Source organism: Copadichromis virginalis, linkage group LG3 (assembly GCF_057382275.1).
Source record: "Copadichromis virginalis isolate Kocher_CV1m ecotype Utaka linkage group LG3, C_Virginalis_male_GT1.1, whole genome shotgun sequence".
Taxonomy (NCBI): Eukaryota; Metazoa; Chordata; class Actinopteri; order Cichliformes; family Cichlidae; genus Copadichromis; species Copadichromis virginalis.
In genome coordinates this window covers 43,568,706-43,585,905 of record NC_140620.1, presented here as the reverse complement: position 1 = coordinate 43,585,905, position 17,200 = coordinate 43,568,706, and the positions used below count along the sequence as shown (strand labels likewise).

Genomic DNA, 17,200 nt, shown 5'->3' with positions numbered 1-17,200 from the left:
TTACATGAATCTCTTCTTTTATTTTTGGCAAAATAAGAGAATTAAACTTCATGTCAACCAAAGGGGAAAAAAAGCAGAATAAAGGTTTTGGTCCGGTACATGAAGCGATGAAGATCTTTATACACATTTAAGTTACTCTGACGTTGCTTTTACATTCAGTAGCTCCTTTTTAGCCCTCTAAGCGCATGCAGCCTGAGAGTGGAAAACGTAGCTCATCCTTTGCAAGGAAACCTGACAACAACAAAAACAAAACAAAAAAGAAAAGAAAGAAAAAACAGCAACAATGACGAATGCAAACACGCACCCGCGCTCACACCCCACAGAGACAAGCCCGTCTTATCTTCGGACACCGATTCACATGCATCAGGAGGCTGTTAAGGCTGTTAAAACCATCTGTGGATGCTCGTGATGCAGGGTCAGAGTCTCAGCTGGCTTCTCCGAGACTCAAAAGTTTTAAAGCCGGAGACAGCGCTGACGTACTTACTCACGGGCCGAGGGAATTTTTTTTATATCTCTCATTCCTTTTTTTTTTTACACTTCTAAGCAGGAGATGAAAGCAAATAGCAGCAGCAACACATGTGTGTGTGTAATATAGGTGAGTGCATCTCAGCAAAAAAGAAAAGTCGTAGAGGCGTCGTGACTCCCACAGAGCCCTGAGGTGGCGTCTACTGGCACACAAACACCTTTTGACGTACGTCACGTGGCACAAACACAGCAGGCCGACACTCTTGCACATACAGACAGGGATTTTGTGAACTGCATTCGCGCATTTTTGTTTGTTTTTCTGTTTTTCCTCTCCACAAACACGTAAACAAAGACAGATAGGGGAGGGAGGGCGGCGTGGATGCGCGACCCTCCCCTGAGGGGGGTGGGTGGGGGGTGAAAATACTCCAGAGGCATTGAAATGGCAGCAGCTCCTCCTTCAGTTCCCAGAGAGAGAGGGAAGGGGTGGGGAAACGGGGGGTCAGATGAAAGGATTTTTTGACGTCCCCCGACTGGGGTAAACATTCCCCTGCAAAGACAAGAGAGGCAGGGTGAGAACAGCAGCCCGGCTTACTTAGTATGCCATCGCAATTCACTGAAAACTGGCGAGAACTACCAATTAGCGCCCCCAGAGTGCACTTCGTGGAGGGATACTCACCGTGAAAGGGTTCACCGACATGGGCCGAGGGACTTTGGACTGAAAGTCAGACGTGGGGAAGGAGGCAAAACCTGCAAAACACACACACACACACAGATATACATGATACAGGAAAATGGTGTGGCATGAAACCAGAAACCTGCAGCTCTAAACTGGGTGGGTCATTTTGGTATTCCTGGACTGCTGCTAGTGGACGCCACAGCGCGTCTCAGGAAAGACGAGCAGTCCCCGCTGCAGTGGGAGCTTTCCATTTGGGCCTCGTTTTAATAACCAACATATGGATCAAAGTATGGTTCCCCCCCCCAATTTTCACTTGAAGCCTTATATAGCACCAAATCACAACAACAATGCTTTATATTGTAAGGTCCTATATATAATAAGGACAGGTGTCAAACATCAAGCTGTAATTCGTAGATTTTGGCGTGGCCGCATCTGTGATCTGCACTGGTGTAAAGAGAAGCTTGTGCATGCATTTACTATGTTTTCAGCAGGTATGGTGATGTGTGAATGCACACACAGGCAGAGATATGGAAACAGAGTCATGTCTCTTCTAAACTCAATCTAAAAGTCCAGTTAAGTTTCATTTTTATGTGCTGTACGGTAAAGGTAGACACCACCATCCAAAATCTACAAAACTGTGAGATCGTCATGTTCAGGCCTGTGACGCAGGCCCACAGACACATGTGGAAGAACAACAACACGGCTCGCTTTTACATCAGGACATGGTTCGTTGAATCTCTCGCGCTATCAGGAGATATCATGATCAAGCTGCTGTGAGTTGGCTGCGTGATACAACTGTGATCAGAAGGCATTATAACCTTCTTTTCTTTTTGAGGGCTGGTTGCACGTGAGGAGGAGATGTCTTAAAATAAATCACATCAATAATTGTAAATGTCTGGGTCTCTTTTCTCAGTGTGGCCCTTAACTTGATGCTCGCGCTTCAGGAGGTAATAAAGTAATATGGTTTGTATTCACATAAAAACCAACTACCACAGCACCTTATCTTCTTCTACCTCCCATCTCTGTCGTCCCTTGTTAAGCCCACCACCTGCTCATCCTCATCCATGTCATCTCCCAGTACACCCAGCGTCTCTTCGTTTCCTACCCAGCACGACTCTGAGCATCTGTAGCTCAGTTAACTGGGCAGACGAAGTGCTTAAATGGGCAGGGTGGCACCAGGAAGACCACCGCGGGTAAACCGAATATTAGAAGTCATAGATCAGGTGAAGGAGGAACTACAGGACGTCTCTGTGTGGTCTCTGCACTGTGGTCGACCTCACAACTATTACAGCTACTTAGAGTCCAACTGACTTTATAAAGAGGAAAGAGATTGTTTGGCATTTTGACATGACTTTTGATTAAGATAAGATAAGATAAGATAGATAAGATTAAAAGTGTGATTTAAAATTTTTTTAATTATCAATCTCTGATGACTCAATGTGATTTGATGAGTATAAAAAAAAAACTTTTTAAAACTTTTTACATTTTTTGGGGCCCAGGGGGACTAGTATGCAGTGCAGTAATGAAGTTAGGTCTTCCTAATTTGGAAAAAACATTTTATTTTCTACAACTTTAATGTCTCACCTTTTCATTTACACAACTGATGCATAAAAATAAGATATTTTGTTAAATGTCCTTTTAAATTATTAGAAGATATTAGTTTTTAGCAATATAAAACAGATAAGTAGCGAATCCTTAATAGAGCAACAAAATCCAACAAATACATGTTTTTGTTTTGTTTTTACTAAATAATGACCAGACTTTTCATTTTTGGTCTATTTTGAGTTATTAAAAGAAGATTATGTAAATAAAAATATTAATAATAATTAAAAACTTGACTTATAATCCAAGAAAACAAACAAACAAACAAAAAAAAAAACATCAAACAGGAGGACAAATAAGAGGCAACGAATCTCACCATTTGCTTCCTGATTGGTGGCTGACTCATGAGGAAATGCATTCTGGGTAGCAGCCGCTGGGAAAGCACCGGACGGAGGAAAAACGGAGGTGGGCGAGGTGACAAACGCACTGGAGTCACCTGGAGAAGCGAAACACCCACACATGCGGCGAAATTAGACACAGATCATTAATCCATGCAGAACACATCTGTCAGCTGCTCTCAGACTGACAGTAAAAGACTGTTTCCCCGTGTCTGTACCTTACACAGAGAGCCTACAGGAAACATAAAGCAGTAATGAGCCCTGCGACCAGTCAAGAGTATAACTGCATACATGAATACATGATACTGTTGAATAATTGAGGTGGAGCCGATGGAAAGCCCAGAGCTGCGAGGGTCTAAAGCTGAAAGGAAACAAACGCCAGGTTGTTTATTTGCATCATGAAACATCACAGCATCGCTGAGCATTCGTTTATCCACGTTGTGGTTAATGCACCAGAGAAGCTTAACTGAGATTTCAGCTCCACGCTGAGCCTTTCCTCTTACATATCTGCCTTTGGTGGGTGAAGTCAGTGACCCGAGTAAAAAGTAACGTTGCTAGCATGAAGCCTCAGTGGCTGTGAAAGCAGGTAGCTGTGTGCGAGCTTGTGTAATCAACCGTTTAGTGTGTACACAACATACACTTCAGTGTAGCAGCTCTACGCGTCGTTTTCACTGCCCTACAGGAAAAGAAATAAAGGCCCAGCTCACGCAGCTGATCTGGAGACTAAATGTTACCCGTTAATGGGCCGAGCAGAGGGAAAACACAGGAGCGTTTTTAACTTTTAAATAAGCACAAAAGGTACATTCAGACTCTGTAAGCAGGAACTAAATGCTTGAAATATGTAACCTATACACAGAGCAGAGGGATCAGTGTTTTATAACGGGCTGTGATTTCCTGTTTTTAAGTTTAGGCATTCACATGTCATTTAAGTCATGTAGAGTCAAGCTAAAAGACAAAAGTTTGAACACAAGTGTAGGTGCGCTGCCTCCTGACAAATCCATAGGACAGCCTGAGAGAGGAAATAAATATATCAGGAAAAATGTGATCGAGGAGAATATCTACAGTTCAAGATGAACACGTCTGCATGCCTAATTTGGCACGGTTGTTGACAGCAGACTGGTTGGCCTGAGTATTTCAGAAACTGCTGATCTACTGCGATCTTCACACACAACCATCTGTAGGGTTTACAGAGAATAGTCTGAAAAAGAGGAACTATCCAGTGAGCAGCCGTTCTCAGACTGCTACGAGCTAATAGGAAGGCAACAATAAGTCAAATTACCCAGTCGTTAAAAGGGAGGTATGCAGAAGAGCATCCACTCCAAACTTGAAGCAGATGAGCTACAGCTGCAGAAGACAACACCGCATGTCACTGCTATCGCAACAGAAGACACAATTCCCGTGGGCTCATTAAAATTAGATAACAGAAGATGAGAAAAAATGTTGCCTGGTCTGATGAGTATTGATAACCGCTGCAGATGGCAGAGATGGAGTCAGAATTTGGTATAAATAACATGAAAGCATGAATCAAGCATGCCTTGTATCAATGGCTCAGGCTGCTGGTGGTGTAATGGTGTGCGGGATGTTTTCTTGGCACACTTTTAGTGTTTTAGTACCAACTGAGCATCATTTAAATACCACAGCCAGCCTGATTGTTGTTGCTGACCATGTCCATCCCTTTATGACCACAGTGTACACATCTTCATATAACACATCATGTCACAAAGCTCAAACATTGGTTTCTTAAACATAGCGATGAGTTCACCGCACTCCAATGGCCTCCACATTCAACAGGTGGAACAAGAGATTCACATCATGGATGTGCTGTGCGATGTCATCGAAGAACAAAGAACTAAAGCGGCTCTGAAGGTAAAAAGGGTTTCAACCCTACATATATTTTTTCATGTGGTAATTATTTCTTTGCCTCCACCACAGCGGTGGTTATCTAACCAGCTCAAGCTGCTCTAACATCTTAAAAAGTTGCAGCAGGAAGTTTCAGAAAGAGTGAGCATGGGGCTTACCTCCTGAGGCGTTACTGAAGGGGTTACTGGGGGAGAGGGCGACGGGCTGCTGGGAAGCGGAGCTGGAGCTGGAGCTGAATGGGTTGGGGAAATCTGAGACACACGGGTTGGGGGGAGAGAGACAGGGAGATAATTCAGTGTTCTGCCCGGGGGTTAACGGGTTACATTCCTGCCTATTCAAGGCAACACTGCTCTGATTTTCACAGTCTAATCTGGAGTGCTGGACTGTTTTTGAAGAGGAGGGAACTGAATGTAAATAGTGCAGGTTAACAGCAGCAATCGATGCAGTTCGCACTCGGCACCTACTTGCAAAACTTTGGGAGCTGGAGACGGTATCGACACCAGGGGAGCTGGGGAGAAGTAGAAGAAAAGAGGGGGGGGGGGAAGGAGGATCGATCAGAATTTGACCTTTAAACAGCTCCACAAGAAGAAAAGTTAAAAATCTGCCATGTTTAACAAAAGCTGATTTGACAAGGCTGCTTTTTTTCCTCTACCTGGCAGGAGTTGAGCTGGATGAGAGCCTGCTGCCGAAGATGGCGCTGTACTGCGGTGGGCCGCCAGGTGGAGCTGCAAACAAGCATTTCCACAGGCATCACAACACAACCAAACACAACGTCAGGCCCAACATGAGCCCCGGTTTACGAGCTCGAGCAGTGCTATGATCTTGATATGTGAGCAAAAACCTTTAAAACAGTCCAAACTGCTGATCCCGTGCATGCAAGTCATCACAGAACAAAAGAATTACAAACGCCCTGAATAAAATATCATCTTCAAGTGAGCCGAGGCAGAAAATCAATAACCTCCCTACTCTGCCAAGCAGGGGAGGCAGCGATGACGCTGGAAAGCAGCAGAGCTTAGCAGGCCTCTCACACGAATGCTGTGCATTAAAGCAGCTGGCTTAGTTATAACGCAAACACAGCTGATTCCAAAACCTATCAACAAGGTCCTTTGAATCACGCTGTGCACGATCTGGAGCAAACACAATGAGCATAATTCAGCTGCTAAAAGCCTTGGCATTTGGAGTAAGGATGTTATGCAACCAAGCTGAGCTGACCGCGACAATCTGCACACGCGAAGCCCTCAAATCAAACTATCTGTTACACAGTGCTGGAAGATGTGCTCGGGTCTTTATTGAAGCCAGAGTGCTACTGAAACAATGGGGAAAAAGTAATCAGGTCAAGCTGAAGCAAGGTTTAATTATTCTCTGTTCAGGCAGGGAGTTTAGTCCCTCCTCCTGATTAGTCAGAGAGGTTGTGAGAGGATTAATGAGACTGGAAAAAAAGAAAGTTCTTCAGTTTATAAAATTGGATTCGTTTTCTTGAGTTAATTTTTTTTTTAATCTGTGTTTGACAGGACAGTGAAGATTTTTGAGTGGGGGGCCTGGAGGACCAGCACTTTTTGGTAAAACTCAATCCACAATCAAGTGGAGAGACCGAGTCGAAAATACGAAGCCGATGGTGCAGTTCCTCTAATGGCCACTCGAGGCTCCAAACCCGATTCAATCCATTAAAATCCCCAACTTTGGTACAGAAACCTTTTCAGTTTCTACGGCCAATCCCCCCCCCCCCACACACACACACACACACTATTACACATGGTGGGAATTTTTGTTTTATCATACCCTGCCCACAAACAAATTAAGGTTACTCGTCATCAAGGGGTGAGGTCACTTTGAGTAAAACCTGGACGTAGGCTAGCCAACTACCTGTCTGCCAGTCTTTAGCTAATTATAGTCACAGTAACTCTCAAACATCTTTGTGGTTTTGGTCCCTTTAGAGCATTTATGATGCAAATACACCTTCCTGTGTAGTCAACTGCACTCACATCCCTTACAGGAAGTGTGTGCAACAGTTTCGGTGAGTCATATTCTAATATTTATTACTTGGTGTCACTTAAGACTAATTTGCACATCCTGTCTCCGTGTGTGAAACGCTTGCTAGTCTCATGTTAGAACTTAACACTCCAGCTTCCTGTCTCTGTATGGTCACCTGTGGTTGCAATAAAACAAGGCAAAGCTAAAGTTAAGATTTAAAAAAGAAAAAAAGAAAAAACAAGAACAGCTATCGTCGTCTTTTATATACAGTCTATGTGCACACCTTACACAAATACAAAAAGCTGTGAAATAAATGCAACTATGCAAAAGCCTCTGAACTACACTGATACAAAAAGTATTAAAGCTTCGACTGATAAAAACATCGTACCTGTGACCGATGTTGTTTCAGAGAAGACGCTGTCCAGCTGTGACACGGCAGCGTACCTATCCTGGGCACTGCCGCTGCTGACCGGTGTCGTCTGACCTATGCCAACAGGCTGCTGTTGCTGAGGCTGCTGCTGCGGCTGGGACAGAGACTGAGGCAGAGGCTGTGGTTGGGGATGGTTCAGACCTCCAAAGTCCACGCTCAGAGACTTGGGGAAGGCCCTGAAGGGGCCCGTAGCCCCCGAGGCCGACACTGTCCGACCTGAAAGAGAGATCGCAGATTAGTATGTACTAACAGGTAGATGTTTAAAATGTGATTGTTCGAACCTGAAGCATCAAATTCAAATAACATACAATAATTCGCAAGTAACTCTGACATAACACAGCCCATTCACTACATATAGAAGAAAATTATCTCACGCCATGTAAAGATCCTCATGCTATGAGGTGTAGAAATAGCAGCATTAGCTTAGACTTTACTAAATAAAGCACACACACTCATCGTGTTTAGGGATTAAAAAAAAAAAAAAAACACCACAGGAAAGCAGCAAGCCAGAAACTTCTTAGATGCAATTGTTAGAAGTTAACAAAGACAGGAAATGACGTTTAACATCAGTGTTTGTAGCAAAATATCAGAGTCTGGATCAGCCAGTTAGCTATGAGCATGGGATCAGAAGTTAAAATCCAACATGGTCTCCATGAAGACACAAACACCAGAGCAGAATGGACCTGATGCAGCTTATCTGCTGGTATCTGCATGTTTTTCCGTCTTTGAGAGCATACCTGAACTCCCTAGCATATTGTTGTGGGTGTTAAATGTGTATGGCGCGATTACAGCTGTGCCCTACATAGTTCTGAAGTGCTTCAACGCCAACGTGGTGCGAAATATCAGCGGCCCTCTGCTGACGGGGGCAGCAGCAGCAGCTCCGGCCTAAAAATAGCCCCACTTTAAACTTGTTCTTTTTCCTCTGAGGGAGGGAACAGTGTGTGTGTGTGTGTGTGTGTGTGTGTGTGTGTGTGTGTGTGTGTGTGTGTGTGTGTGTGTCCTTGACACTCCTAGGCTTCAGATCTGGGCTTTGAAGTGGGAAACCTGAGTGATACTGGCCAGCCACGACTCGCTGGCTAAATGAATACAGAGTGCTGCGTCGCCTCTCCCCTCAGGCCGCTCTGAAACAAACCCCAACTCACATGCATGTGATGCTCGCTAAGCACCGCCGCGCCCCGCAGATTGGCCATCTATTATGAATGATACAGCATTGGAAGAGCTTATTGATTTCAGCATTCACACGAGCGCACACGCACACACTCAAAAGCATCGGCCGGAGATGCATCTTACCTAAAGTGAAGTGGTTTTTGAACGAGCTACTGGCTACGTGGTTGGAGAAGAGAGGGAGAAGACAGAGGAGAAAAGAGGAGGGGAGATAAGGAGAAACAAGTGAGTGCCACTGGCGTCGCATGAATCTGCCACTCGCCGGCTCTGATGAGCGGAGAGCGACATCAGTGAGAATCAGCGAAAATATTCAATGATCTTTACACCGTGAACGATGCACTGCCAAATGTTCTTGCTAGAGGCGTCAGGAATAGAACAGAGAAAGCACAGTGTCTATTTTTTAACCAGGAATCTTTCCTAAGATCACATAAGAGGAGGAACTAGCTTCCCAAATACAACAAACACTGTGGCACTTTACTACACAGCTGGTAGGAGACACATTAGTAGTAAACTTGTGAAAGCCTTCATAAGTTTACTACTAACAGTGGCACAAAGCATCCAGTGGGCGGAGGGCACACCTGAAGGCCGTGGAAGGGCGGGGAATGAGGGACCGTGGTTCTGACCTCCCAGTGTTGACGACAAAGAGCCTGGTCGCTGTCTTTCTATCCCACACAGGGTGGGATCTTCGTAGGAAAGAAACAAAAGATGCATTAAAAACAATTTTAAAAGAAGAGATAAGCACATGACGATGCCACAAACAAATCTTCCTCTCACCTTTCAGAGGGGGGTCTCTAAAGCTTTGGGAGCGCGACGGCCGAGCCGTGAACGCGTCTGTCCGCATGTCGGCGGGAGAGATGGCGGGGGCTCGATCCCAAGACGGCAGCTGGGACTGAGACTGGAGGATGAGAGATCGAAGGAGACAGAAGAGAAGCAGATGGAGGGTAGAAAGAGAGACACAAAGCCAGAGGAAGTGAGTCTCTTTCATCCTTTCTCAATAATTCATAAGCAGAGGCTTTGAAGCTGAGGCTACCTGGCCCTCCGACTGTCCGAACCATCAGTCTTTGTCTCTGTGCCGCGGTGAATTCAGGTCATTTCTTCACTTTCTATCCTTTTTTCGATACCCTTTGAAAATCTCCTCTACTTTCCCTTCCTCTTTTTATTTATTTATTTAAAACCACACACGTATACCACCCTCGTCTTCTCACTTTCACTCCCCTCACTTTACCTCCACCCGTTTCACAGACAACTACCACACCTTTAGCCTCTTACCAGTGGTCTCGTGGCTCTGGCATTTGGAGGCATGTTATGGGATAGACCCTGGCTCGCTAAGGGACCATGAGAAGGGGGCATAGCCTGAACCCCTGGACTCCAAGGACCCTCCATATCTCTCCGGTTCTTACTTTTGGAAAAATGCCTGCGAAACACAAATGATGCAGTGTAACTAACCAGTCTCATTAGCAACACAATTAAAGCTTGACATCTGGTCATTCATTTGCTAAACAAGAAGATTGAGAGCATTCTCTAAGCTTGAAAATAAGCAGCTATTAGCCTTCAGCTAATTTTTCTGAGCAAATATCTCTTATTCAAACATGGAAAGCCTAACTTTAACACAACCCTAATTAGCTATTGTTTTCATTTTACTTTGTGTTCCCTTTTAACCTCTCAAAATGACTCTTTTTACAGTTACACTTTTAAATATGTTTATTGCACAAGCAGAACAGCCAAATGCTAGCAGCTCTGTAACACAATAAAAACTGAGCTAAATGCTAACGTCAGCATGCTATCATGCTCAAAATAATCATTCTAATTAATTTTCTTTTTATAGCCATTTGCATTTGTACATATGTACAATACTGAAAGGGTTTTTATTTTTACTCATATTACCCTTTAACAGCAGGAAGTACAGCACTCTGCTAATTAGCAAGTTTGCTACTTTAGTTTGAAATATTAGCATGCTAACATTTGCTGTTTTTAAGCTGCTCTGTTTTAAACAGACTAACATATTTACTCAATAATGGTGCTAATTAAAAAATATTGTAAATAATAAACATTCTTACTGTAAAAGGTTTTATTTTGTTATTTTAAAGGCTTTTAACTATTAACATGCAAACTTGAACATTTGCTGGGCTTTTTTAAACCGAATTTTCTACATAAAAATTGATTTAAAATAAATAAATGAACTGAATAAAAATTAAGATGCTTTTCTCTGCTTCCATCAGTATATATTATAATTTGGTTATATGCAGGCGGAGGCCAAGCTCTCACCATTTTTTCTTCTCATATTTATCTTGAAGGAACTCTTTGAACTTCTGTGAGTCCTTCATGTCGGAGCAGCCGTCATTCTTTGGGTCAAACACGCACAGCCACGTCCTTCTGCCCACCTGAAGACACACATTTCCAATAAGTCACATTAAAACCACGCTGCTTGGGACTGATCCATCAAAAACAAAAAGAGGGTTAGTGAGTTTCCGATTCCCTGAGTAGAAAATGAGAGCAATCCCTGGTTTTTGTTTGACATTTAATCTCAGAGAGTCTCTCAGATATACACACAGATTTTCTCATCAGTGACTCATCTCCGGTGCAAGAGTGCAGCAAATATTACTGGCAGCGAATCATGACTGACCGGATCACTCTTCAGAGGATGATGAGAAAGGAAAAGCTGGACGATGCACACCTATGCTTCTCTGCACATTACACTTGACTCACAGACCCCGGCCAACAACAAGCTAATAAAAACTGATAAGCACTTGTGCTGATAGCCTCAAACTCTTTACCACTTACTGGTATATGCTCAGCAGAGAGAGCTGCCTGAACCAGTGGCTCCTGAAGTGGATGCTGTGAGGGGGGGGCTTATGCAATCCAATCACATTTCAGCACCAAAATGAGGTTTAATTAACTTGGTAATTAAGTTTTCAAACTACAGAAATAAACAATAATTACCATAATAATCTAAGTTGAAGTAATTGTAGCTCAACCAGCTGGACTGATTGGTATTATATTAATATGGAAGTTGGAAAATATATCAAAACTTCATTTTGATGACGTGAGGGTTTTATTTCTTTTTATATCGAATTTCTAGGTTTTTCTGGACCAAGACGAACCGATTTGAAGCCTTCATTTAAACTCTAGAAGATAATGTCAGGCTTTGTTAAATAATAAGTAATAAGAGATATCACTCAGTACTGACAAAAATAGCTAAGCTGCATAAAATGAATCCTAAAATAGCCTGCTGATCTGCACCACTGGTCAATTTTCCAGGCTTCTACAAAGAAAACAGAGCGATATCATTAATACTTCCAGTATTTCAATAAAATGCACTGCTGCTAATGATGCGCTATTCCCAGAATTGTTACACGAGAGTAGAAACATTTAAAAATTTAAAAGGATTTCAAGAGCTGGACAAGGTATTTGTCCAGCTCTTGAATCACAAAGTTAAAATCATAAAGTTATTAAAAAAAAAAAAAAAGAATGTTTAGTTCCAACACACTCAGGTCAGATAAAGGGGGAAGTGCTTTTTATATGTTATTATAAAAAGGCTGTACAGGTACGGCCCACTTTTGGATCTAACTGTAGCCCAAACACTCAAATAAGTTCAACACTCTCGGCATAAACAAACACTGAGTAAACGGCAAGTTCACCTCTGTACCATCCTCTGCCTCAGCTCCAACTGTTATCAGTTACAATCCTGCAAACGGCCGCTTTTTAACGTAGCTGCGGGTCCCGACGGACGTGCAGAAAACAGCATTTTCTTATGACGCACCACGGATATGAAGCACTTTCCAGAAACATATAATTTCAAGTATTCTCATATTAATTGTTTAGTTTATTTAAAAAAAAAAACATCACACAGAACGTTTGGTAAGAGACACGGTTGTTTTTCTTTGCATTTACATAAATATTTGGATGTTTTATTTGGCTGGGTCTCTGTTGTGAGAGGGTTCTGATGTCACCAAACCCTGCTAGTTAAATAAAGGTAAATAAAGGAAGAGATTTTGATAGGGTGCTTTTGTTTGACTTTTGGTTAAAATGGGGTCTGTTCAGAGTTTAAACCCTGGTTTTAAAAAAACACACACACACAGAAAGGAAATAGATCGTGGTTTTGTGGGACATAAAGTGCCCCATCCTTTTGTTTCTTGGCACAGTATGAGGTTGGCACTAGTATTCTCCCCCCCCCCCTCCTCCTCGTCCAAAAAAAAAAAAAAAAAAGGCACTGCCACAAAGACTGGTTGGACTGGTAGTCTCAAGGGGCGTTTCACATTCCATATCAGAACCACAAACAGACAGTTTTAACCTTGAATTTGGACCAAAGAAGAGGAAAAAAAAGGAAATGGTAGCTGATGTCCTCGGACGACTCCGCAGTGTCAACAACAGGAAGAAATCACATTCAGCTGCACGTCTTTCTTTTTTTTTTCCTCGAAGTTTTCTAAAGTGAAGCAAACACGATGCATCGGGCCCCCAGCTGGGACTTCACTCACCTCATTGCCATGGTTTTGGAGGAATTCTACTTCCTGTTGGGAGAAAGTTGTCATGGAGATGGACTTGACTCTGTGGGGAGGGTTGAGGCCTCTCCTGGGACACAGAGGAGAGATGGATGAGTCAAATAAAGGAGAGAAATGGGAAGATTTGCAGTCAGCCCTCACCTCTAAAGACAGCACAAAGGGGATGGAGCAGGTGGGAAAGGAAATATATCTGACACGTGACCGTGAATCAAAGGACAGATTTGTTGTGGAGAAGACAACATACACACACACACACACACACATACACGCACACAATCGTGACAGAGAGAGACACATGTCTTCCAGAAGCTCCTATTTTCTTCATGCTGGGGACATAAAGTGGGACACTGTTGTACATGTGCAAGATTGCGCAATGACGCACACTGAGTGCCGAAACCGTCTTCCTGAAGAGGAGTGCCCGGGACTAGGCTGAACATGCAAAACAAAGTGTGACAGCACACAGGCGCACACACACTCTCTCTCTCACTCACTCACACACGCCCACATTGAAAAGGAGCCTAGAGAAAGAGAGAGAGAAGAGAGAGAGAGGTGGTGTCAAACCTGCACCATGACGAAATGAAACGTAACTCAGAGCTGGAAAATGACCAGCTAGCGGTCTGTCGGTTATCAAGCTGTTGGGAGACACGCACGAGAGAAAGAGAGGGAGAGAGACAGAGAGAGGTAGACACTGCGTAAATGAATGTGTGCACACATCCTCGGCTGTTGCATAGCACCAACAACCCCTGTTAACGTCAGGAGAGGGGAACCAAATGATACACATTTGTCCGTGGCTGGGTGGTGCACGGCGTAATCTAAGGCCTGGTACTTTTACTCTATCAGTATCTGGCTGCCCCTCACACTGATGCTAAATGTGCAGTAAATAAACCCGCCACACACCCCTCCCCACCCCCGGATGGGGCGGCGGGGTTTGCACTCACAGCATTCCGGAGCACGACGTGCAGACGAAGCTGCCCACGGTGATGTCGGTGTAAGTCACCCCGGGCTGGTTGCACTCGAAGCAGTGTTTGTTTACTCCAGACTGGGCCAGCTCCCGGACCTTGCGGGCGCAGATCTCTTGGTTGTCCCGGTGCTTACGGTTCGACATTTTTTTTTAAATTATTCTGGTCGCCGCCTGTCACGCAGGCTTCCCCCCCTCCCCGGTTAACACTCCGCGGTCCTCCTCCCGGATCCCCTCCGTTTACTCCAAGGAGCACCTCACGCCCGCATTATGGAAACGCTTTTATGCGGCTTCACCCCAAACGCAAGGCTGCACGGACTAAAGGCGCGTCAAGCCCTGAGCGACCCACCTGCAGCATAGCGGAAGCAGCTCGGGTTACCTTTCAAAATAAAAGCGATTGACAAGGGACTCTCGAGAGCGACTGTGACATTTTTACTTTTTGGTTGCCTGTTTCTTTAAAAAAAATCGTTCCAGCATAACCACTTGGTTATCTCATCAACTGTTTTGTAGGTCAAGGTATTTTCCAGTTATTCTGTGGGTCACAGTGAATCAGCTGTATTACTCTTAGTCTGCCATAAAGACGCTGAGAAATAAAAATCATTAAAATGTCATAAGGATCGTGTGATATATTCAAAGTTTCCTTTCAAGCCTGATCTTACTTTTAAAGGTAACACCTGTTTATTGGTTTGGAAAATAGCAGCTGGGTCATTCCTTATGAAATCAGTCAAATATGAAAAAAGTGACTCAGAGCAGATCTTTCATATGCTATAAATGGTTTTACACACATGGTAATGTTTTCCTGAGAACCGGGGGGGAAAGTATGTTTCAGTTTATCTTATTTTGTCCGCTACAGAGAACCTAATGAATAGGCTCGATCTCAGGAGGATATGACCTACTTTCTATGGTTTCTCCAGCGAATCAACAGAAAATAAAACATCCAGCATATCAATCATGGCTTCTGTTAGTGTACAGGGATTAAATTGGTACAGATTTACTATTGAGACTATGATATATCCCATATCATACTAATTCTGTCTCACTTGGAGATGGGTTAAAGTAGATTTGCAGTTTTTAACAGAGCTTAAAAGTGCCAAATGTTGACCCACCCCATGTATGAAGACCTGTAATTAGAGAACATTACAGAAAATCATGTGATGCATCAATATGATCATCTGTATTTACACCTTGGCAATGAACTATCCACATTGGCCTAAATGCTTTGTGTAGTTATGAGAAGGGCCTGGCAAAAAAATAGATAATTAAACATTACTACAATTTCTACAACTTGGTGGCGACTGCAGTTTTGCCTTTTATTTAAGTTGGTTATATCTTATTTGTGTTTTATCAACTAATATACACATACATTTTTACTTTATTATAAATAGCCACTATAGAATAAAGCCCTCCAACAAAGAGTGTGCTCCTAGCACGCTTTCTTTTCAGGAGTCTCGTTTCGTGCTTTACTTTGAAAATCCTGCCGGATGTGACCCTGTTTATTCTGACTGGTTTGGCTCTTGGAGAGATGCTGAGGGGATCTCCTGTCAAAGACAAACAAGAACCTGTCGAGTCGCCAAGTTTACTTCGCACAAAACGGTTTTATTTCTCCTTCCGAAGCGACCGTCTGTCGCTACGTGCCGTCTGTGCCGCGCTATCAGCGTGCGCTATTTACGCACACGCCCCCCTTTACTGGCGCAGGACTTGCACTTTGCTTCTGCTGCCCGCTCTGGAAGGGGGGCAGGATGTTTTTAAGGGCTTAGATACGTTAAGTTGAGAAGCTAAAATTACTATTTAATCCTTTATAGTTGTCAGTTGTGTAAAACACATGCGGTTTTCTGTCCCCCGTCTTTATACGTTTCACACACACACACACACACACACACACACACACACACATATATATATATATATATATATATACACATCTTTGGCATGGGAATTTTGGTGAAGGCCCTACTTTGAAACGTTAAGGCTGGTACACTTCTGAAATCACTTCACTGTTTATTTTGATGAAGCAACTTGGCAACAGCATACCTAACTACGCCCTTTCCGTGTCGCCTGAGAAAATACATGTGAGAATCACATCATTTCCCACTGAAACAGGAACAGTCTGGACACCGAAGGCGTCACTCTGCTGTGATCTTCCGACACCCAGATTTTTAGGGAATAAGGGGAAAAGAACAGTGACGTGAAAGCAAAGGAAGAAAGAAAAACATCAGTACAGTTATGTTGTTGTCTGATGAGATAGGCGAGCCTGCAATGATTGTTTCTGATCAGCAGGGGGAGCCACACACAGGATCGGATAGATAAATAGAGTATTTTTGTGCATTTCGACACGGTGGTATGATGGAGGTAGACAGAAGAGTCCTCTGAGCCACTGTAATTACACCTCCACGCAAAGTAGTCCCACACAAGTTTGTGGGAATGATAACGAAGCCAAGATTGGTTATTTAATGTTGGCCAATAGTTTGTTGTGCTGGTTTGTGAAATGTATGGAAGCCCAACTCTGCCGGGACAAAAATGTAAAAAGTTATACTTTTTATGTTTTTGCATTGTAACTTGAACGTGTTAGATAATAAGCGATGATGATTTACTCTTTATTTTCTACTATCATTCTAACATAGAAAGCCTCAGTCAGCTGTACAGTACTTACTCGTGTTTTTTTGAGTTAGCCATTCTTTTGAAGTACTATCGAGGTCTTTAGTGAGTAGGTTGCATGTTTTTTTTTTTTTATTTAAGCAGGGATTGTACAAGTCCGATAACGTCCACTTGGGTACCAGTGAGGTAAAGCTCATCATCAGATGGTCCTGTGTACATCCACATACCTGCCTGATTTTTGGGATTGTCCAAGGAGAATTTACATGACAATGTAGCAACTGTCCCTGCAACCAGGCGGCAGACTTCATAAAGTATAACAGGAACAGTCATTAGTTGTCTAACTGTCCACAGCTGAGTATAATCGAGTCTTTAGTTGCCTCCTTTTGACCCAGGAAGTCACGGATTTTCTTTGTATTTCATGATGTTGAGCTGAAATACTAACAATTTTCACCTTGGAAGTCTGACATTTCACATATTTTAACTTCTGTTTTTACTTTTATCATGCTAATTGCATTGTATTTAGATTTTTGTTGCTGTAATCTTTATATTCTATCATTTTCTGAATGATATCTCAATTTTTATTTTGTATCTTAACAGTTTTTCCACCTTTTCTGGGTTGCACTGTTTTGCACTGTATGTCAT

General features: G+C 43.1%; 1 protein-coding gene across 2 annotated transcripts; it reads right to left on the bottom strand.

The window, feature by feature from the left end:
* agfg2 (ArfGAP with FG repeats 2) lies at positions 1–14,363 on the bottom strand. Of its 2 annotated transcripts, XM_085451235.1 has the most exons (14): positions 13,944–14,341; positions 12,982–13,075; positions 10,772–10,887; positions 9,776–9,920; positions 9,281–9,401; positions 9,085–9,189; positions 8,633–8,665; positions 7,301–7,558; positions 5,594–5,666; positions 5,406–5,449; positions 5,100–5,192; positions 3,060–3,179; positions 1,142–1,212; positions 1–1,012 (listed from the first exon to the last, which is right to left on the bottom strand). In XM_085451235.1, the coding sequence occupies exons 1-14, from the start codon at positions 14,108–14,110 to the stop codon at positions 965–967; spliced, it is 1,488 nt and encodes a 495-aa protein (XP_085307361.1). In that variant the 5' UTR covers positions 14,111–14,341; the 3' UTR covers positions 1–964. The 2 variants fall into 2 exon arrangements, with proteins under 2 accessions (XP_085307361.1, XP_085307362.1); XM_085451236.1 differs by lacking the exon at positions 8,633–8,665 and having other exon boundaries at positions 13,944–14,363.
* Positions 14,364–17,200: the final 2,837 nt, after the last annotated feature.